Source organism: Trichosurus vulpecula, chromosome 1, assembly GCF_011100635.1.
Source record: "Trichosurus vulpecula isolate mTriVul1 chromosome 1, mTriVul1.pri, whole genome shotgun sequence".
NCBI classification, from domain to species: Eukaryota; Metazoa; Chordata; class Mammalia; order Diprotodontia; family Phalangeridae; genus Trichosurus; species Trichosurus vulpecula.
In genome coordinates this window covers 178132904-178155153 of record NC_050573.1, presented here as the reverse complement: position 1 = coordinate 178155153, position 22250 = coordinate 178132904, and the positions used below count along the sequence as shown (strand labels likewise).

The 22250-nt window shown below is 41.0% G+C and overlaps 1 protein-coding gene across 1 annotated transcript in view; it reads left to right on the top strand.

The window, feature by feature from the left end:
• Positions 1-22250, top strand: part of NEDD9 (neural precursor cell expressed, developmentally down-regulated 9) — a 234412-nt gene that overhangs the window by 78422 nt on the left and 133740 nt on the right. The window contains exon 2 of the mRNA XM_036741258.1: positions 10989-11176. Coding sequence (XP_036597153.1) covers positions 11165-11176 — 12 coding nt within the window. The 5' untranslated portion in view covers positions 10989-11164. The remainder of the gene's footprint in view (positions 1-10988; positions 11177-22250) is intronic.

Here is a 22250-nt window from a genome sequence, read left to right as displayed (position 1 = left end):
TTTTGCCCTCTGCTTCATACTTTGGGGAAATCTCTATTTATGACTCTTAGAACTATAGTATCCAGGTTATTTTGTTTTGTCATGCTTTTCTTAGAGCCTGATGGTTCCTATATAATCTCTCCAAACCCCATTTTCTAGTTCATTTGTTTTTGATAGTGGATGTTTCACATTTTTTTCAATTTTCTGACATTTCTTATTATATTATATCATTACATATTGAAAATAAATGAGTTAAGCAAATGGAGCAATGAAGTCTGTTTACTATATTCTTTTTTTCTAATGTATCTGCTACTTTACTAAGGTTTTCTAGCTTCCCTTCTAAGATGTTCTTTAAGTTTTATCAAGAGTAGCAATTTTGTGCTTTCTTTCTTTGTTTCTTTTATTGGACTTTTTAAACCACTCTTCATGGACAACCCACTACTAAGAGTCATTGCAAGATAATTGGAGATCTCTTAAATCATTGTCTTTCTTCATTATATTGGGACCTGGTCTATGCTTGCTCAGTTCCTCAGTCTCTTCTCTGTTAGTTCTTCCTTCTCTATCTACTCCCAATGTAGTCTTAACATCTTAATTTTCCCCTGTTGAGGGCTGAAGGGCTATGATTAAATTTTGGCAGAGGGGGAACTCCAGTAGGGATGACAGTAAAAGTTCTTCCTTCCTGCTGTGGTTACCAAACTTGTCTCCCTTCTAGAATTTCTAGAGTCACAGCCATGTGGAGTCCATAGTCCTCAGACAGATCTTAGGGCCTGGGATGGGGCAGTGAACATGGATCCAATGGATGCTTTTCAGAACACTCTGTCTTCAACATGAAGTCCCAGCCTTCAGAGGCCTCCAACTTCAGCACGAAACACTGAGTTCTCAACTCTCAGCTTTTAGTGTAGTTGAAGAAGTAGTAGTAGTAGTAGTAGTAGTACTGTAGTGGGGTGGGAGTAGAGCCAATGGAATGTTGTGGTCGATAATATAGCCTCTGATGTTGAAGTGAAAAGCATGGAGGTTTTTTTAATCTCCTTATATTGATCTATTGCTTCATTTGGTCCCTTTTTTCTATTTTGAGGAGGCTATTAGTAGAGAGAACTAGAGTTTTTGCTATAGCATCTTGGCCTGGATTGACACTATCTTTTGGCTACAGCATTTGTGTTGGAAAGTGTTTTAACATATCATGTGTTATATAGGGGAACAGTGAATATATCAGCCTAGCTGGAGTGAAGGTTTTGCATAGAGGAAGGAGTTGAAGATAAAGCTGGAAAAGTAAATTGGGGCCATATTGCGAAAATCAGGCTAACGAGTTTGGACTGTGTCTTCTAGGCAACTTCTGCCCCTGTCCCTAGATCAGGCCAGGGCCAAGACCTGGCGCACAATGAGTCTGGTAACACCAAATGTTGCAAGCTCAGACTGCTACTTCTTCGTTTTTGCCTTCTCCTCCTCCTTCTTCTCTTATTCCTCCTCCTTCCTTTCTTCTTCTTCTTCTTCTTCTTCTTCTTCTTCTTCTTCTTCTTCTTCTTCTTCTTCTTCTTCTTCTTCTTCTTCTTCTGCTTCTGCTTCTTCTTCTGCTTCTTCTGCTTCTTCTGCTTCTTCTTCTGCTTCTGCTTCTTCTGCTTCTTCTGCTTCTTCTTCTGCTTCTGCTTCTCCTCCTCCTCTTCCTTCTCTTATTCCTTCCTTCCTTCCTTCCTTCCTTCCTTTCTCCTTCTCCTTCTCCTTCTCCTTCTCCTTCTCCTTCTCCTTCTTCTTCTCTTTCTTCTTCTTCTTCTTCTTCTTCTTCTTCTTCTTCTTCTTCTTCTTCTTCTTCTTCTTCTTCTTCTTCTTCTTCTTCTTCTTCTTCTTCTTCTTCTTCTCTTCCTCCTCCTCCTCCTTCTTCTTCTTCTTCTTCTTCTTCTTCTTCTTCTTCTTCTTCTTCTTCTTCTTCTTCTTCTTCTTCTTCTTCTTCTTCTTCTTCTTCTTCTTCTTCCTCCTCCTCCTTTTCTTATTCTTCCAAAAAAGCAAGGAAAGGCCTCTGGCAAAAAAAGTCCAGACTCAAGGAAAGTCCATAAATATTGGGTTTTTTATGAAGAGCTAGGGTTTGGGTACCAAAAATCCTCTGCCAAGCAGAGAAGTCAAAAGGCCGGAGGCTACATCCAAATCAGAAAAGTAAGTCAATACCAGAGTATCATAGCATTCAAAGGACAGGCAGATTCAGTTCAATCAATCAACAAATATTTATTAAGTACCTGAATTAACACTATGGTAGAGTTAGGCACTAAAGGTTCAAAAACAAAGCAATCTCTCACAATAAGTTTATAATAAATGTTTGTTGACTGACTATCCTCAAAGAGCTCACATTTGATCAGGGGAAACAACATGTATAAAATTATTAAAAACAAATTTTATTTTTTTGGTAAGAACAATTTTACTGCCAAAGTGAGCCAATGATATCAAAGAAGAGCTGTCATTTTCATTAAGAAAGTTCTATTTCTTGACAGAGCCATGCACAGGCGATCTCAGAAGCCGTATCAGAAACGTATCTGGAAACAATTTATCATACCAGATACCATGGGTTTCCTCCTTCTAGTTGCTGTATTCTTGGAGAACCTGAGCCTGAAGAGTTAAATGATTCAGTTAAGTGTTGATGTTAGAAGTCAGATTGCAAAGGATTTGAAAAAGAATGAAAGAAGAGAAAGTGGAGGGACTGTGCAGAAGGCTCTCTCAAGTAGTTTAGCCACAAAGGCTTCCTCTCTACGGTAAAGAATGCCCTTGTTCTTTTTGGGCCCTGGTTTGCTCTCATTGACCAGTGTTCCCTATTCACAGAGGCTTAAACAAGAAGTTGTCCTAAATTAAAACATGAGAGATTCAACTTGAACAAAAAGAAAATTTTTTTGACTCTCAGGACAGTGGAGCTATTGGATAATTGTAGACTCTTCATCTCTGGAAAATTGTCAGGGTCACAGCAAGATCCCAAGAGATCAAAGGATTATAGACTTAGAACTGTAAGAGATGTTCAAGGCCATCAAATTCAATGCCCTTAGGAGAGTCTCAGAGGAGTTACGTGATTTACCCAAGGTCATATAGTTAGTAAATGTTGAAGACAGTTTTCAAACCCAAGTCCAGGTCCAGAGAGGGCACATACAAAACACAAAGTAGGGCATCTGAGGTGACCCTGCAAAGGTAGGGTCATAGAAGGGAGGGTAATCAACCCATTTTAAGAGTACACAAATGAAGGCAATGCCTAGATGGAGAGTTCCAAGTCCATGCAAATATCAGGAATCAGTTGATGCTCAGGCATTGGGGAACTATAAAGTGAATGAGCTCTCCCACTGATAGATCCTCAAATGGCCCTAGGGAGAGCCACAAGAAAAACAAAACTAACGGAACACCCGCCTACCAAGAAATTTCCCATGTGCAAGACTTATTTGTAACTTAGAGGAATGGGAGTCTATCTTTGGTGCTCCTTTCCCTTGCACCAGAAATATAGCCATCCTTTTGGGTCAGGTTTTGGACAAAGTCTTGGAGAGTCTCACTGTTTATATTGAAACAAGGGCTGGTTTGTTGCTATGCCCCCAGGGAGCCTCAGGCCTCAGTACACTTTCAGGGCTGAAGTAATAAACAGTCTTTTATGGTTCCAACTCTTTCCCTGTTCTCACCTGTTTTTTCCACACAGTGAATAGAGGTTGCTTGTCAGACATGATGATGGTTCAATCTGATGAGGTCCGACTTCGATGGAGGCCAACCCCGTCCAGGCCTCCCTCTGAAGGGGTCAAGGCCATTTGAAATTTTTTCCCTAATACTTGAGGCTTTGAAAGTAAGCCAATAAATTGTATTTGACCTTTCAGCCTGAGAAATTAAAGTGAGTCTAAATGAAGAAAGTGTCAAATCCCCAACAAAGCAACCAATGATATTTATTGTTTCCCCAAACAGTAAGAAAATCCACAACCAAGAAGTAATGCTCAGGGGAGGCCTGGATGGATTACAAGCTCTTAGAGGCAGCATCTTCTCTTCCTCCTTCAGGGTACAAAGCCAAGAGTTAGCCAGTCCACAATGAAGAGAAAGGGCAACACAGAACTTCCCTGAGGGAGAGTTGCAAGGTTTCAGGCTTTTTACTTTCCAAGCTGGTAGCTGATGGATTGTTGTGTTAAGAGTTTCATTAACTCATTACTTAGGAACCTACCACAGTAAACTAGGTATATGACAAAGAAGTAGATCTCCATCACCAATTGGCAAGGGGAACATAAATTGTATAGCCCAGCTTGGGAAAATAAAATTACTAAGGAAGATGAAAGGAATTTTCCATGTGCAATTATTTAAAAGGCCTCTACTTTGTTGAAGCTCAGAGGTTTGTTGCTGGTAGAACTGTACCTTAAAATTACAGAATGTTAAACAGGTAAGAAAGAGACTTTAGGTTAGTCGCATCAAACAATAAAGCATTTATTGACATGCCTACTATGTGCCAAGCACATTTCAACTCACCAGTGACCCTGAGTCTTTCTACTTACAAAGAAGCATCACCCCTGGGATAGTAATATAAGTCTAAGGAACTATATAGTTGTCTGGACAAATCAGAACTCACTGGAGGGAGAGGGCTGATTTACCTCAGTAATAACAAGTGCCTTCTTTGCCTTCGAGGGTTAGGACACCTTGACCTTGACCCTGAGGTAGTGCTCTAAGTCCGAAGAATTGTTGTTGTTGTTTGTCCTTCGTTCTGGAAGAAGACCATGGCGTCAGAGAGGTGATGCCATAACATGCCAGTGAATTGGATTTAAGTGAGGCAGAGCTGTGCAAGGTCACCAGCCTCACTTTCTCCTCCAGAGCCATCTGGGTCCAGTGGATAGATATAGATCAGGATGACTGGAGATGACCCAGGATGCAGTGGGGGACCTTAGCCTTTTTAAGCTTTATTATTTTTAACAGGTCTCAGTTTGACTGAGGCAGTGCCCAGTATTAATAGGTAATATGGAGGTGAAGGGAAGGGAAAGGAAGAAGAGTTGTTTTGATTCCTTATAGTCTTTGGTCTGAGTCCTTTATTTTTTGCAATTTTGATAGGTTAAATGAAACCTATCCTTTTTAATGACTTTTTAATCTCCATGTTTGCATTAAAGTTGGGGGAAATTCTAATGTTCCCCAGAGGAAACCTTTTTTTTTTAATTTTGTTGGAGTCCTTTCAGAACCTTAGGTGGAAGCAAAATAAAGCAAAATCTGATGTTCCCAGGAGAACATGAATGAAAGAAAGTTCTGTTTTTGTTTTTTTTGAGAAACACCCTCCAGATTGAAACTGGTTCATGTAAACAAAATACTTTACTTCTAGGCCATGGTTTATGTGTAGACAAGGGATGCGACTTAGTCTTCCCATAGAGGACATATGAGCCTGGAATCTAGAGCTAGAAGGGACCTCAGACATCTTCTTGGTCTGATCCTCTATTGTATAGCCCACAGAAGCTCACATGACTTGTCCAGTGTCATGCAGTTAATGGTAGAGCTAAGGTCAGATTTTAGGTCACCATTTCTTAATTTAACCATCTTTCCAATAGCTAAGAGGTCCAGTGGATAAAGCACTGGGCATGGAGTCAGGAAAATATGAGTTCAAATCTGGCCTCACATACTTACTAGTTATGTGACCCTGGGCAAGTCACTCTGTTCACCTCAGACTCCTCAACTGTAAATGGGAATAAAAATACCACCTAACTCCCAGGGTTGTTCTGAGAATCAAATGAAACAATAATTGAAAGCAGTACAATGCCTGACACTTAGTAGGTGTTTAATAAATGCTTAATTCCTTGCTTCCTTCTTATTATGCTACATCCTAACTGAGAGCTAGGTCAGTATAACTGATGGGCAGTAAAAGAGTAGAATTTACATTGACTTCAAAGGTCTCTCCCTGCTAAGAACCTTCAAGATTAAGTTGGAACCCTTCTAGCCATCTCACATCACTGAGCCTTCCTTGTGCTCTCAGGTCATCATCTTCCTCTCCTTCCCTCAAGAACCTTGGACTCTGCCCCTGGGACCTCAGGTAAACCTTGTCTTTACCTCGTTGAGTCCCAGGCTTCTGCTTCACTTCCTTAGAGAAATATCACCGGCATCTTTTGCTTGTTGCCCTACCTATTTCTCCCACCCTTTTACGTGTTGTCTTCTCCATTAGAATGCAAGATCCCCAAAGACAGACATTGTCTTACTTGCTGGAATTTGTATCCCCAGGTTGTGGTCGAAGAGGACCAAGACATCAGGGAGATGAGACACGACTTGCAGTTGACTTTGATTTGAGTGAGGGAGGGCTGTGCAAAGTCACCAGCCTCACTTTCTCCTTTGAGCCATCTGGGTCCAGTGGCCAGATATCACTCAGGATGACTAGAGATGGCCCAGGATTCAGTGGGACACCCTGGCCCTTTTTGAAGTTCTCACTTTGCATGAGGCCCCACCAATTGATTCAGTAAATAAGCAGTTTTAAGAAGTGGGTCAAGGGATGGCCCTTTTAATCAAAAAAGAAAAAAAATCAAACTGAGAGGGGAAGACCCTCAAGGTTGCCGGCCAAAAGAGAAACAGTTACCATTTACATTCACTCTGAGCCAGGAGGGCCCAAAAAATGGCCATTAAGTGGGGATTGGGCAGAGACCTACTATTGTCCAGTCCCTGAGATCCAGAGTGAATTGGGTTTAAGACTTGGTCTTTGAGAAAGAAATGTAGCTAGTAAACCCCAAGTTAACTAGGTAGGTTTTGGCCATCTAAATTTACCTTCTTTGGGCAGAACACCCTCTGGCAAGGGGGAGGGGAGAGAAGAGGACAGGAGACGAGAGGAGAGGAGAGGAGAGGAGAGGAGAGGAGAGGAGAGGAGAGGAGAGAGGAGCGGAGGAAAGGGGAGGAGAGGAGAGGAGAGGAGAGGAGGAGAGGACAGACTGAGTTTGAATTTCTATCCTCGGTGCCTAGCAGATTGGCCAGCACATAGTAAACACTTAATGAATGCATCAGCTATCTATCTATCTATTATCTCTCTATCTACCTACATATTTGAGGGAGGGAGTGTGGCCTGATCAAACCAGTGCATTAGGGAAATCGCTTTGGTGGCTGAATGGAAGATGGATTGGAGTCAGAAGACTCCAATTAGTGAGTCAGATAGACCTCCTAACAGGCCATCTGTAATAATCCAGGCCTGGGGTGGTGAGGGGCATTATTCTAGAGATGTGACAAAAGGTGAAATCAGCAGGCCTTGGCTTTAAATACTAATAGGAGTTTCCCTTCAATTTTAGAGGTATTAGGGAGCCACTAGGGTTTATTGAGGATAGAGGTAACATGGCTAGAACGGCACCTTGCTCTAACACTGACATCTGAATCAAAATTTTCCAGTCTTGGCAGGACAGAAGTACAATTTACCTTTCTGCAAAAAACTGCTATCTCTAGAACTAATAATAGCTGTGGAATATCAAGATATTATATTAACCAGGGCACCCTCCAATGCAACGAACAAATATATAAATCTTATGAGTCCCTCAAAGAAATATATGTGTTCTAATTGTATTCCTGGGCTCTAGGGTATGAAGCTCATGTGGAAACATTGGATGTGAGTGATTCATTGGGAAGCTCAGACAGAACAGTGTGCTTTCTGGGGGCGGGTGAAAGGGGTTGGGGAGGGAGGGGTAAGAATGCCTCTAGGGAACATACTTAGAGGGCCTATGTGACTGAATACCAGAACCACACAGACAAATACCTCACTGCTGCTACCCACTGTTGGGCCTCTCTCCTCATCCACGGAGATTTTTGGGTAACCACTGGTGGGTTCAGCAGAGCGAATGAGTCACCAAGACAAAATCCACTTAGATAGCCAGCCATTGCAAGTGCCTCAGAGAATTCTTGTCTTTTTCCCTCTACCCAAAGGAATAAACACTGCTAGACAAAACAAATGACAAAAGACCACCTGCTCCCCTTCTAGTGAGAGACAAGAGTGAAAAAGTCAGGACTCCCCTCCATCTGGGGAATGATTATTGGGATACCTCCCTGCTCTTCAGTGTGGCTAACTGTGATCTGAGGAGAAGTTTAAGATCCATACAGTGCCAGAAAGAGTGGATGGCTACACCCCAGGCTCAAACACATCCTGCTGGGTTCAGTTTGTTATTTTGAATGCCCTTGGAAAGAATAATTTTCTTTTCCAAAGGTCCAAATTCCTAGTTCTCAATAAGTTTGCCATGTGCCACACATGGTTTAAATATCAGAGCTTTTCTGACTGTTTGTTTGGTGGATTTCAATAAGGGGCTGCGACATTTCCCTCCCTACCCAACCATTCCTTCCCCTCTCCTCCTTTCCCTTCCCTCCTCTCTGAGAAAAAGAAAAGAAAACCTGAGGCACAATGCTAAAGGGAAATGAAGCCTTGGCTAGCACTCATCTACCCAAAGCTCCATCAATTTTTCTTCCCCAGGAAAAAGCAACTTCTGTACTTTGCATCTAAGCTGTCTGAAGGAACCTTTGCCAAAGCACCAGTTTTCCTCATTTGTAGGAAACACGGAAAGCAGACAGCCATGTGTGACCTTCACTGGCTGCTGTGAAAGAGAGACAACTCAGCTGGGGGTTGGGGGCTTCAAGCAGACAGGAGAAAGCACTTCAAGGCATTCCTTTAGATGGGGAAGAATAAGAAGGGAATGGGATAAATCATCCTGGGGACTGAGTCCTCCAGTTTATAGGATGTTTGGCATAGGGTGATGGAAAGAGCCCTGGACAAAGGAGTCAGGAGATCTGGGTTCAAGTCCCAGTGGTGCTATTTCCTAAGCATCTAACTGTGGATCATTCATTTCACCTCGATCATCTCGATTTCCTCACTTCTAAAATAAAGGAGTTAGATTAGTTGACCTCTAAGGTCCCTTAGATCTCATATACTCCAAGACCCAATTTTTTCTATTCCACTCCAGTAAGACGAGCAATTGCAGTAGGATAGATGATAAAAGCAGATAGGTGGCTCAGTGATTAGACACCAGGACTAGAGTCAGAAGACCTGAGTTCAAATTTGACCTCAGGCATGCACCAGCTGTGTGACCTTCAGCAAGTCACTTAGCCATGTTCGACTCAGTGAGTCAAATGAGCAGGAGAAGGAAATGGCAAAGCACTCTAGTATCTTTACCAAGAAAACCCCAACTGGGGTCAGGAAGAGTCAGACAACTGAAAATGACTAAGCAACAACAGATGATACAGGAAGAAACACTAGATTCTATGTAAACACTGTGAGACAAAGTAGGGAGATAATCAGAAAGATCTGATTAAGTTCTGTCTCTGTTATGTAGTGTATTTCTCCCAGGCTACTTACCCAATTCCCACTTGCACCCTAGAGGGTGACTGCTACAATGCTCAGAGTCCTAGGGGTAACCTTGAATAGGTGGAGTTCTATCACTGTTGTTCACTGGCCCCACAACTGTGTTTCCCATTGACATCAGCCAGTCAGACTTCAATAAGCTTTGAGTAAAGGGTATTTGTAGAGGGAAGAAAGAAGGGGAAAAGGGAGGAAGAGAGGCAGGGAGGGAGCAAGGGAGGGAGGGAAGGGGAAAGAAGAGGGAGGAAAGGAAGAAGAGGAAAGTAGGAAGAAGGAAGTAAAAAGGGAGGGAGGGAGGATTTATTAAGCACCTACTGCATGCCAATCACTACGATAAGCACTATAAGCATTAGCTCCATTTGATCCTCACAACATCCCTGGAAGGTAAGTGGTATAATCCCATTTTCAGTGGAGTGAAGGGAATTGCCTATACAGCTAATATGTAGCTAAGGGTGTATTTGAACTCAGGTCACTCTCTTCACTCTGCCACCTAACTGGTGGTATATTCTCTCACAAACAGAGAGTCCAGGGGAAGAGTACGCTTAAACTTAGAGGAGGATAATGGTAAGCCACACATGTAGAGAACACTTGTGGGCAAAGGGTAAACTCATAATTCCCTATTACTGGAAGTCCTTCCTTGAGTCCATAGCCAGCATTCTTCTCTGGTACAAGGGGTCATGCTCCTTGGAACTGCTTCCTCTCTCTGGTGGCTGGCTAGTTCTCTGTATATGTCTGTGTCCAAGTTTGCCTTTAGTGTGTCCCCTAGATGCTATTATCTGGTCTTTCCATTGACATGATCATTGAGAGAGAAGAGGGGATGAAGAAGAGAGAAAGAGAAGAGCCTGGTTGGAATCCTCTGGAATGAACTTCTCTGCCACTGGACCAGTCCACTTCTTTAATGGACAAGTGCTAAAATTTCTCCAGCTACTTAAAGACCCCACATATATGGTTAGCTTGTTCTGGTTAGTCAAACATACTATGTACTTCACACAATTACAGAAGAGTTTGAACATGGATAAAATGATCGCACAGTGCAAACAATCCTGTTCACACACCTTTCATGTCTCTGAGATAGAGAATGTCCCTCCTTTACAAATATAATGACTATGTGACCTTGGGCAAGTCACTTAACTTTACAGTTAGGCAATTTGCATGATTAGAAATTTCAGAGCAGATGCTGACCTGCATTAGTAGAAGGGTTTTCTTTCTCTGGAGTTCATTACACTAATGAAATCACAGGTCTAATTAAAAAACAAAACAAACAAATAAAACCTTTGATTTTGTGTCCCCAAGAAAATGAACTATGGCCTCATACAACAAACATAAGAACCCCAAGTGTCCGAAAGTGTGTCAACACAGGCAAGTATACTTCCTTCCCTGAGCTTCAGTTTCTTCATCTTTAAATGGACATATGAAACCTTGCAATGACCCATCTCAATCCTACTCTATTCAAGAAATATTTATTATGTTACACACACACACACACACACACACACACACACACACACACACATGCACCCCTTCCCCCCCCCTCCATCCCCCTCCTCCCCATTGCCGTATGCCAGGTATTTACTAGGGGTACAAAGAAAAAGAAATAGTCTTGCCCATATGGCACTTACGTTCTATAGGAGGAAGAAGGGACGGGGAAGACCCTTGAAAAGCACCAAATGCTATAGAAATACAAACCATTATTTTCACTATTATTGCCCACTTTCAAGCTTTCAACCTTTCTTTTCAGGGATCAGAGATGCTCATTTCCATGAACCAATCCTGGCATGAGACCTGCGTTTGGAAGCTTCATGAGGAGCTATGAAAAAGAAGAAATTTGCAATTGAATCAAAACCCTGGAGTCACCAGCTTCCTACTCCAGAGCCCCATCCTTCCTTGACCTAACAAAGAGAGGAACTGAGAAAAATGTGGGAAACAGTAAGTTGTGGTCGAGCAGACACATTTTATTTAAGTACTATTTGTCCATGTCAACTCAACGGTGGAATGATATCAGTGGAATGATAATGCAAACTACTTTCTCAATCCCACCAAGGCTTTTAGGTAATGGAGTAAAAGCCTAATTCTTATATAGGCAGTCAGGTTTTGTTGTGATGAGTCTTTTGCACAGTGGACAAATCTGAGAATTCTCTGGATGGTCAAGGCAATGCCAGGCGAAATGCCTCTTCCATTCCAAATTCTGTGTTTCAAGAACAATCCATGGGCTGGGGCTAGTGGCTAAAAACATCTAAATCTTACAGCCTCGTTCAGGGAACAATTTCCCCAGATGGTGAGTTATTCAAATCTCCAATGTCTTCCCTACTTTTTATTCTGCTATTTTCCTTTGGGATGCACGTAGGATTTCATGGCTGATTACTAGACAAGGTCCTGGAGAAGAAGCGGTCGTGTCTAGCAAAAATCATTCTCAATCATTTTTCCTACTTAGTATAGATGTAGTGTTGTGTCCGTAATGTTTAATGGTCTGGTGAGAAATGAGATGGACTATGATGGGACATGTAGACTCTTTATTAAGATCTGTTACATGAGCTTTTTGTCTTATGGATAATTGAAAGTTAACTGCAATATGACATCAGATATTTTTGATGTATTGATTGGTTTTGCCGATTTTTTCTTCTCTTTTTCTTTTTATTAAAATTCTTTGGTATAAGGGATAGCTCCCTGGGTGGAGAAGGTACACAAGAGGACGTCTGTTGTTGTTCAGTCATTTCAGTTGTGTCTGACTCTTGGTGGCCCCATCTAGGGTTTTGGGGTTTTTTTGGCAGAGAAACTAGAGTAGTTTGCCATTTCCTTCTCCAATTCATTTTATAGATAAGGAAATTGAGGCAAACAGGGTGAAGGGACTTGATCAGGGTCACACAGCTAGTAAGTGTCCGAGACCAGATTTGAACTCAGGAAGTCAAGTCTTCTTGACTCCAGGCATGGCACTTTATCCACTGCGTCACCTAGCCACCTAAGAGGAAGTCTAGGAGATGTAAAAAGGAAAAATGTCAGTAAAAATCTATTTTCAAAAAAGAAAGCTAGCTGACTAGTACTAAAAATGTATTATGCTATTCAAGCAGGAGTAGTAGTATAGCATATGCTATGCTGACCTAATGGGGGTCAGAGTTGTCATTCCCTGTCACTGGCCCTTCACCTTTGTATGAATCTGATTTCCCCTTTTCCAGTCATTCCCTTGATTTTTCTTAGAAATTACTTTCTCTAGCTGTTCCCTTGGCTTCACCCCTTGGGCATGACTTGGTTTTCCTTATAAGCCATACTTAGAGGGCAAAAAAAAAAAAACAGTGGAAAAGGAAGAGGTCAAGATAGACCTCCCATACTAGGATTTTATCTTAGCCTCCTCCAACGGAAGCTACTGACAGTTTACCTAGAATGATTCAGATTTAAGTTTCTCTCTTTGCTCAGGTATGTTATAAAATTGAATCAACAATTCTCTTTTGTTCATTCTGAGCCCTTAGGCCAGGAAATAGCCCTGTAATTGTAAAATTTATCTCCCTCATTCTCACCTGCCTCCATCACCCCACCACCCCCAAACCTGTAGTCTTTTTGCTCTCTGTGACACATTTTAGTGAAGAAACACAAAAGTCCTTAATGCTATGGTTAACAATGTTGTGTGGCTTTGTTTTTTTTGAGACAATTAAAGACAAGGTGAGGAGGAAGGAAAATAAGGTTTATAGAATCAGAGATAAGCTTCAGGAACAGATTCAAGGTTTCCTGAAAAGGGAGAGGCAGGCGAAAGGAGAATGTTTCAATAATCCTTAAGCATTTAACAGCAGAAAACATTTTAAAAGACCACAAAATGTCAATTGTAGATCAATGTCTGCTTCATTCACCTTATTCCTTCCTTAAGGAGTTTCTTTCTTCAGAATAAGCAGATCTATTTAGAATTCACTGGATTTTAGATTCAACATGGACCTCAATTACTGCAAATGGCTCTATGTATGCCCAGTTTTTCTAAGGACAATCTTGGTGTCCAGACTTTATGAAGCATTTTGAAGACTCAAGTTCACTTGTCAGTAAAAGCACTATGCTGAGCCTGGCAGAAGGCTTTCCGCACACTCAAAGTCACAGGAAATGTAAGATGCATATTCCAAAAGAAGATGCTGGTGAGATAGGGGAGGCCATTGAAGTCTGTGTCTAGGAATCACCACCAGTTATGACTGTGCCCCTCCAGAACAGTCCAGTAAAACAGGATTTGCCTAGATCTGCCTCATGGAGCTGGAATCCTGCCTTTGAAGCCTCTATTGGTACTGGTCACTTCCCATTATTACAACTCTGGCTCCCATTTCCATGATAGTTTTTTTTTTTTCTGACCACAATTTTTCCATTCAACAACTGGTCCTCATTAGGGCAGTTTCTCTCAAGTTAGCCTCTTGCTCCCAAGACACGCTTTCTGCCCCCTGGTTTCCTCTTTTCCTCTTCCTTAGTTTAAGAGGGCTGACTTGTCTATCAAAGTCTAGTTCTAAGTAGTCACAGGGTCAAAGTAGCTCCCCTGGGGAATGAGGAGAACTGAGATTTCTACTCACCAGTGGAGTCCAGAATCTTGTCATCCTATACATACAAAGAGAAGAGTTATGATGCCGTTGATGGAGGGCTAGCCTTAGAGTCAGGAAAACCTATGTTAAAATCTTATATCTGAAACATACAAGCCATTTGACCATGGTAAAGTTGTTTAACCTTTTAATGGCCCAGGCAGCTCTCTAAGAGTACAGTTATGGATAAGCTGTCAATCTGCAAGAGTGAAGGGAGTTTCTTCGTTGGGAATTCCCTATAAAGATAAATTTACAGATCTGGTCCCCTGACTTAAAAAAAAGACCGTAAAACCTCATTCTAGATACTAGTTGATTCTTTTAAAGTAGAACATGGCTACCGTTTTAAAAGCATGCTACTTCAATGTAAATCGAAGGATTTAAGTTTGATAAAAAGGAAAAATCTTACTAAAATGTAAAAGGTTGTTAATCACTACCAGGTGTTTAAAAAAGGTAAGAATTCATATTATCTTCTTCTCTGGCTATGTTTTAAAAAATGAGATGAACTTCTATTTGTTTGGGATGATTTAGAGAGTTTCCCAACCTTTTCTAGCATGTTATTGTTCAGTCATTTGCAGTCATGTCCAACTCTTCATGACCCCATTTAGGGTTTTCTTGGCAAAGATACTGATGTGGTTTGCCATTTCCTTCTTCAGCTCATTTTAAAGATGAGAAAACTGAGGTAAACAGGGTTAAGTGACTTGCCCAGGATCACATAGCTGGTGAGTGTCTGAGGCCGAATTTGAACTCAAGAAGATGAATCTTCCTGACTCCAGGCCTTGCACTCTATCCACTGCACCACCTAACTGCCCCCTTTAAGTGTGAGAACACTTTTTAACATTAAAAATAGCCCATCCCTTATCTTTTATCCCCACCCTCCTAAATCTTGATCTATATACTCTTCTAAATGTCCCTTCCTGACCCATCCCCCAATTTTCTCACCTCTCTACAAGTTCAGAAGACTTCTATACCCATCCAGATGCACACGTTGTTTCCTCTTCAACCCAGATGAGTGTAAGCTTCTGACATTGTCGGCCCTCCACCCCCACCTGCTTCCTCTGTATTAGTTCTTCCTTTCACACCCCATTTTTATGAGACAATTGCTCCTTTTTACCTTTTCCTACCCAATTCTGTTTTTTAGAACCACTTTATCATACACGACTCAGCCCCAAGCTTTCTTTCAAACTACCTTAGTAAAGATGATAGTTTTTATTATATTATGTTATGAAAATGCTTGTTTTATTCCATAAATTAAAAATAATAACAAAAACATTAAAAATAGAAGTAACTCCCTTTTCCAGGAAGTTCTTCTCCCTTCCCACCTTACTCCCACCATCTTTTTATTGCCCTTTCTCTGTCTCTGTCCCTTGCTGTCTGTCTGTCTGTCTGTCTGTCTCTGTCTGTCTCTGTCTGCCTCTGTCTCTATGTCTATCCCTCTGTCTCTCTTTTTCTCTCTGTCTCTCTCTATTCCTCTTAACTTAATTCTGCCTTACTCTATTTCTACTCACCAGCATCGGTGAGGAATAGCTGTATCATTCCCCTTTTCTGTCTCTTGCTCCCATGTCATTGTATTTGTCGATTACAAAGGTATAAAATGATGAGGTTACTATGGATTCAGTCAAGCTTCTAAATACCCTTTATTCGTCATAACAACACACACACACACACACACATATATATATATATATATATACACATATATAGATAGATTTGAAAACAGTAATATGTGTATTTGCAAAACATTTTATTTATTCAGTCTAGGGAAGCTACGTTTGCTTATATATGGATTCCCATATGGATTTGCTGGTGCCCTGAAATGAATCTTGTCCCATCCCATAACTGGTTTGTATTGTGTGCATGTATGCAGACACACAAGCACACACACAAGTTCAGACCTAAGTAATGCTCTCATAACATCCCTTCCAGTTGTCTGATTGAATAATATCTTCCAACCCAAAAAATTCAAACAAAAGGTTTATTAAGTACCTATTATGTACACTTTATTGTGCTAGGTGCCAGGGTTATAAAGACAGAAACTTAAAGAGTTATCTAAATCAAGGACTAAAGCTAAATCAAGCCATGAACCCAAATTGAGGCAATCTGAAATAATTCACTGAACCCCAAACTCACTTAACCCAACTATGAACCATGAACTAAGCCAAAGTTTAGTACATGATTGTTTTTAAACTTAGTGAACCATCTAGAATTGACCCCAAACTGTTGTTATTCACTCATGTCTGACTCTTCATGACCCCAAGTATGTTCATTTTAAGGATAATGAAGTTCAGAGGGGTTATAACTTGCCCATATTCACACAGATAGTAAGTCAGGGCCAGAATTTGACCCTATCTTTCCTGATTTTACATCTGATGGTCTTCCTGCTACACTGCATTGCCTCTGAAAGATGCTTCCTTTTCAGCATATTGTGGCCTTTGGGTTTGGCCCAGGTAGTTACTCAAGAAAACTGAGTGATTGATAAAGTATTTTAAATCCCTCCTTCAGTTCTTCTCTCTCCCCAGACAACAGGGCTGCAAACTGTCTGCCGGATATTGTCCTTACTTTATATATATATCCTCAGACAAAAACAAACTGAATTCATTGCCTCTTGTGGGGACAAGGAATGTTGACAGTAGAGAGACTAAAATTATTTAAGGTCCTTTGTAGTTTTTCTCATCAGACAGAGACTCCCTAGAATTCCAAAGTGGTTGACCACATGGTTTACTCAAGGGCCTTGTGGGAAGGTGCTAAATCCCCTAGGACTAGAGAATGTATGGTATGGGATGACCTCTCTGTCTCTGTCTCTGTCTTATTATATCTCTATCTCTCTCCATCTGTCTCTGTCTCTCTGTCTCTATCTTCTCTCTGTCTTTCTCTCTCTCTCTCTCTCTCTCTCTCTCTCTCTCTCTCTCTCTCTCTCTTTTTCTCGTTTTGCCAACCCATCTTTGGTAGTATGGGTGTCCATTAGGAAACCTATTTTGAACTAATTTTCTAAACAGGTAATTACAATGAACTAGGCTCTTCCAGAGCCCTGGCTTTCCCCCTGTTTGTAACTGGGAAGCAGAGTAGTAAAAAGAAGCGTGCTGCTTTCAAAGCTAGAGCACCTGGATTTGAATGCCAAGGAATCTGCTTATCATCTATGACATGAATAAGTCATTTTGGCCTAATGGGCCTCAGTTTCCCCATTCATAAAAGAAGGGGCTGGACTACTTGATCTCCAATATACCTTCCAGCCCTAAAGCTGTCAGCTTACCTCTTATGTATCACTAGGTTAATATCAAATGAAATAAAGAAAAGATAAAGACTAAGAGCACAGGGAGAGTGGGGGCTTGATACAGGGTTTTCAGTCTTATTTTTGTCACATGGGGGATCAGTGACTACTTGTCCCTTATGACACCAAGGTTATAAGCAGACTTTATGGTTTAGGTAAGAGCTGGACTAAGACCTATCTGAGAGATGTACTATCTGGGTGAGTTGGACAAGTGAAACTTCAGGTTCCTTGTTTGTAAAACGAGAGTGTTAGACTCAATGGCTTCTAATGCCCCTTCCACCTCTTAATCTTGGACCTCCTCATCTTATGAACTTTGGAGGATCCTTCAATTCTAAGAGTCTATTATTCTCCAAGTAGCACAAAGGATTTTGCTGACATTATATATTATGCAAACCCCTCCCCCCAACTCCCTCTTGGTAAGTCAGGAGGGAGAGAAGTTACCATTACCTCCATCTTTCATGCAGAGAAATAAGGAAACATAGAGATGCACATAATTTTCTTAAAGTTACACAGTATTTCTGGGAAACCTCATACAGAATTACTCTACAATAGCTTCCTGGTTTGTCTTCCTGACTCCTGACTTTCCCTTCCCCAACCCATCCTTCATAGTCCTTCCCCTTATTATCTCATTCCTATCTCAAGAACCCTCACTGACTCCCTGTTTTCTTCTGAAGCAGATCTAAAGTTCCCAGATCAGACCTCACCCTACCAATCCTCTTTTCCCTTTCACTACTTCTCAATGTGCAAAATCTGTTTTGGTCTCTGTTCCTGATGAGCCTTGCTTACTATGTCCCCCATACACCATACTCACAACTCACTTTCAGGTCTCTGCTGGGGCTTCCTCCCCCCTCTCCTCTAACCTTGGAAAGCCTTTCTTAATTTTCTCCTCTTGTTTTATATCTGGCTAATTTATCAAGCACCATCTTTTCCATAGTCTGGCAAAATGAACCCCCATTGATCTTTCCTTTTTTGTGTTATTTTTATGCTCATTGTCAGTACTACACAATCTGCGCCTTGTCCTACATGGTCCTGTCCTCCAAGATGCAGCATAATTTGTATAGCATATAGCATAATTTATCATGTCCATATATCAGCATGCGGTTTTGCTACATACACTGCTATCTACAACTAAATCAGAGAGCAAGAACTTGAAGGGACCTCAGAGCAAATCTAATCCAACCCTTTCATTTTACAGACAAGGAAAATGGAAGCCCAGGCACTGACTTAACCAACGTCACACGGTCAAGTCAAGTCAACAAGCATTTATTAAGTACCTACTGTGTGCCAGACACTGTGCTAAGTGCTCAGTATACAAAGAAAGGCAAAAGACAATCCCTGTTCCAGGAGCTCTTAGTCTAATGGACAGCTAGGTGACACGGTGGATAGAGTGCCAAGCCTGGAGTTAGGAAGGCCTTAGTGAAGTCAAATCTGGCCTCAGACACTTACTAGTTGTGTGACCCTGTTTGCCTCAGTTTCCTTGTCTGTAAAATAGGGATAATAATAGCCCCTACCACCTAGGGTTTTTTTTTGAAAATCAAATGAGATATTTATAAAGCACAGTGCCTGATACATAGTAAGTGATATATAAATGTTAGCTATGAGTATTAATGGGGGAGATACCTTACAAATAATTATGTACAAACAAGATGTAGGATGAATTGAAAACAATCAATAGAGCAAAGGCACTAGCATTAAGGGGGATCAGGAAAAGTTTCTTACAGAAGGTGGGTTTATAGCTGAACCTTGAAGGAAACCAAGAGGTAGAAAAGAAGGTGGAGAGAATTTCAGTCTTAGGGTTCAGCCAATGAAAATACATGTAGTCAGGGGATGGAATGTCTTATTCAAGGAACAGGAAGGAGGTCACTGTCACTAGATCGCAAACATGGGGGGAGTAAGGTATAAGTGAACTAGTAAGGTAGGACAGGGCAAGTTACAAAGGCCTTTGAATACCAAATGGAAGATTTTATATTTGATACTGTAGGTGCCACTGGAGAAAGCCCAAGAGGCAAGATTCGAACCTTGATCTCCTGAGTCCAGAACCAATGCTCCATCCACTCTAGCACACCACAGCTTCATGTGTATATGTGTGGTCTTCTCAGCTACATTATATGTTCCTGGTGAACAGGGACTAATGGCATCTTCATGCCTATCTTGTAGCCCAGAGAATGGGCTTCTAGTGTTGGGAGAGCAATATAAATGCTTGAGCCTGACTAAGAAGCTGGGACAGAAATCTAATCCGTGACTCCTAGGTCAAGGCACTGTTCCACAAGGGTGGTCTCTATGAGATCTCACTGCCCTGTCAACTCCATAGTGGTCCTGGGCTTGGCAGAAGCCCCTGATTGTTTTCCTTGTCATTGGTTCTACCATCACAAATGCCTCTGACTTCACCAAGCCCTGCCCTATCCCCTTTGCAGAGATAAACTTAATAACTCATCCCTGTATAAGTCATGTCAGTTATACAATTAAACACACTCTCTCCCCATGATGGAAGTTTATGGAGGTATAAATCACCACCAAAAGGCAATTTAGTGCAGACAGGAATTTTATTGAGGGATGCAGATCCCCTGGGCTTGTCTGGAAAATGAGAAACATATTCAAAGACCAAGTGTCCTGCAGGGTGTAAGATTCGTTGGGGCTACAAAGAGGCACGTCTAGACTGAGATTTAACTTTCTCATTTAAATCAAGTAAAATGGAATTCCCTTGGATATGATTACCTAAGACTTTCTGCGTTTGATTATGGATTACAGAGCCCAGTGGCTTGAACTGCAGAAATTATATTGTCGAAAAGAACCCCTGTCCAATGTCCAGGAAGTAAACAGGAGCTGAGGCATGGCAAATGACCCCTGAACTTAGCAGCATTTTCACATCCTGACCAGACACTTTCCCTGACTGGAGAACAGAGACTGTGGTTTCGCAGAGTCTTCTGTGGCTTTTTTTTTCTCCTCAGAGGGCCTTTGCATTTTTTCCCCTAAAACCCTTTGGGTTTCCTTCTAATGGTACTTTCACTCAGTGAAAATGAGTAAGCTAAAAAGGCAATTTATGGGAATTCATTCTGAAAAGAAAAGCATACACACACATATATACATACATACATATACATATATGCATACATATGTGTAGGTAAATATGTGTGTGTGTATATTGATGTATATCTATATAAGCCTGAATCAAAGGTATAGAAAGAAATGGGGACAGGACAAAGCATTGTTCTACCTGCCAGGCCTTCAACTGATCCCACTGGGTTTTTTTTTGTTTTTGTTATTACCTTTTTTATTCTGCCTTTAACAAACACCAAATAAAAAGAGCATTTCTATATCCATTGTAGAAAAGAATGAGAATATTATACATTATACTAAAAACTCTTATTATGTAGATCTTGCTTTTCTTTTAAAATATACTAGGTCTGTATTCCCAAGAGATTTTTTTTAAAAGGGAAAAAGGACCTACTTATACAAAAATATTTAAAGCAGCTCTTTTTGTGGTGGCAAAGAATTGGAAATTGAGGAGATGCTCATCAATTGGGGAATGGCTGAACGAGTTGTGGTATATGATTGTAGAATACTATTATGCTATAAGAAATGACAAGCAGAGTGGTTTCAGAAAAAGCTGGAAAGATTTATATGAACTGATGCAAAGTGAAGTGAACAGAACCAGGAGAACATTGTACGTAGTTAAAAGCAATATTGTTCCTTGAAGAACTGTGAATGACTTAATCATTCTCAGCAATACAATGATCTGATCTAAAATATTCGCAAATGACTAATATTGAAGCATACTATCTGTCTCCAAGAAAGAACTGATATTGTTTGAATACAGACTGAAGCATGCTATTTTTCACTTTCTTTCATTCTATTTCTTTTATTCAAGTCTTTTGTATAAAATGAAGAATATGGAAATGTTTTACAGGATTGAACATGTATAACCTATATCTGATTGCTTACTGTCTCAGGAAGGGAGGAGGGAAGGGAGGGGTAGCTTTTGGAACTCCAAATTTAAAAAAAATGTTAAAAATTGTTTCAACATGTGAAAAATGAAATATATATTAAAAAGAAAAAAGAATGACAAGCAGGATGGGTTCAGAAAAACCTGGGAAGACTTATATGAACGCACATAAAGTGAAGTGAACAGAACCAGAACATTATTTATCTTTCCTTCCTAAGATACAAAAACGAGAACATGCTAGTAGATTGATGGAATGTTAGAACTGGAGAGGCATCAGGGGTCATTTGGTCCAAGTGCTTCATTTTCCAGATGAGGAAATTGAAGTCTGGAAGTCACAGACATCCTGTCAACCCTAATGCCTCTATTTAGATCCTCCCACCTGGATCCAATTCATTCATCCTTACCACACCTCTGCTAAGTCTTGGGTAGGGCAAATCCCTCTCTTGGAATTGCCAATGTCTACTTGACTTCTGAGTCATACTTCACTGAGTTTCCTTGTCTAAGAGAAGTGAAATTATGGGACTTTTGCTAAATGTTATCATACTTCCCCCCTCCCCCACTACGGACCAGCTATGAGCATCTATTCCCTGTTCTAGCCCACAGGGTCCTCCTCCCTTGCCCAAGTCCCTGATGTCGGCAATATTGTTAATAACGAGTGATTCAAGCTGTCAGGAGATCATGGTGACCATATGGTGATTGCCATGGAGTCAGAGGACCTCTGCCATTTACTGCCTGTGTGATGTTGGGTGATAATCCACTTAACCTCTCAAGGCTTCAGTTTCATCATCTGCAAAATGGTAAAATGAGGGGACTAGATTGGATGGCCTCTAAATTTCCTTCTCTCTCTAAATCTATCTCCATATCTCTGAGAACATATAGTGACAGGGTAGTGATATCACTACACCAGCCTTGGATGTCATCCATCTGTGCTTTGTGGACATCTGCATTCTTACTGGTGGATGAATGTTTGTTGAGAGCCAGCATGGGGAGATGGACAGCATGCTTGATTTGGAGTCCAACGGCCACAAATTCAAATCTGGCCCCTAATATTTAATAGCTATGTGATCATAGGCAAATCACTTAACTTCAGTTTCCTCGTCTGTAAAATGGGGATAAAATCTGTACTGCCAGCCTTCAGGAATTGTTGTGAGGCTCATTTATAAAACTTGTCATGCTCATTTTGACTGCATTTTCCCTAGAGTCATGGATGCTCAAGTTGGAAGAGATCTTTGACATCATTTTGGTCCAGCCCCATCA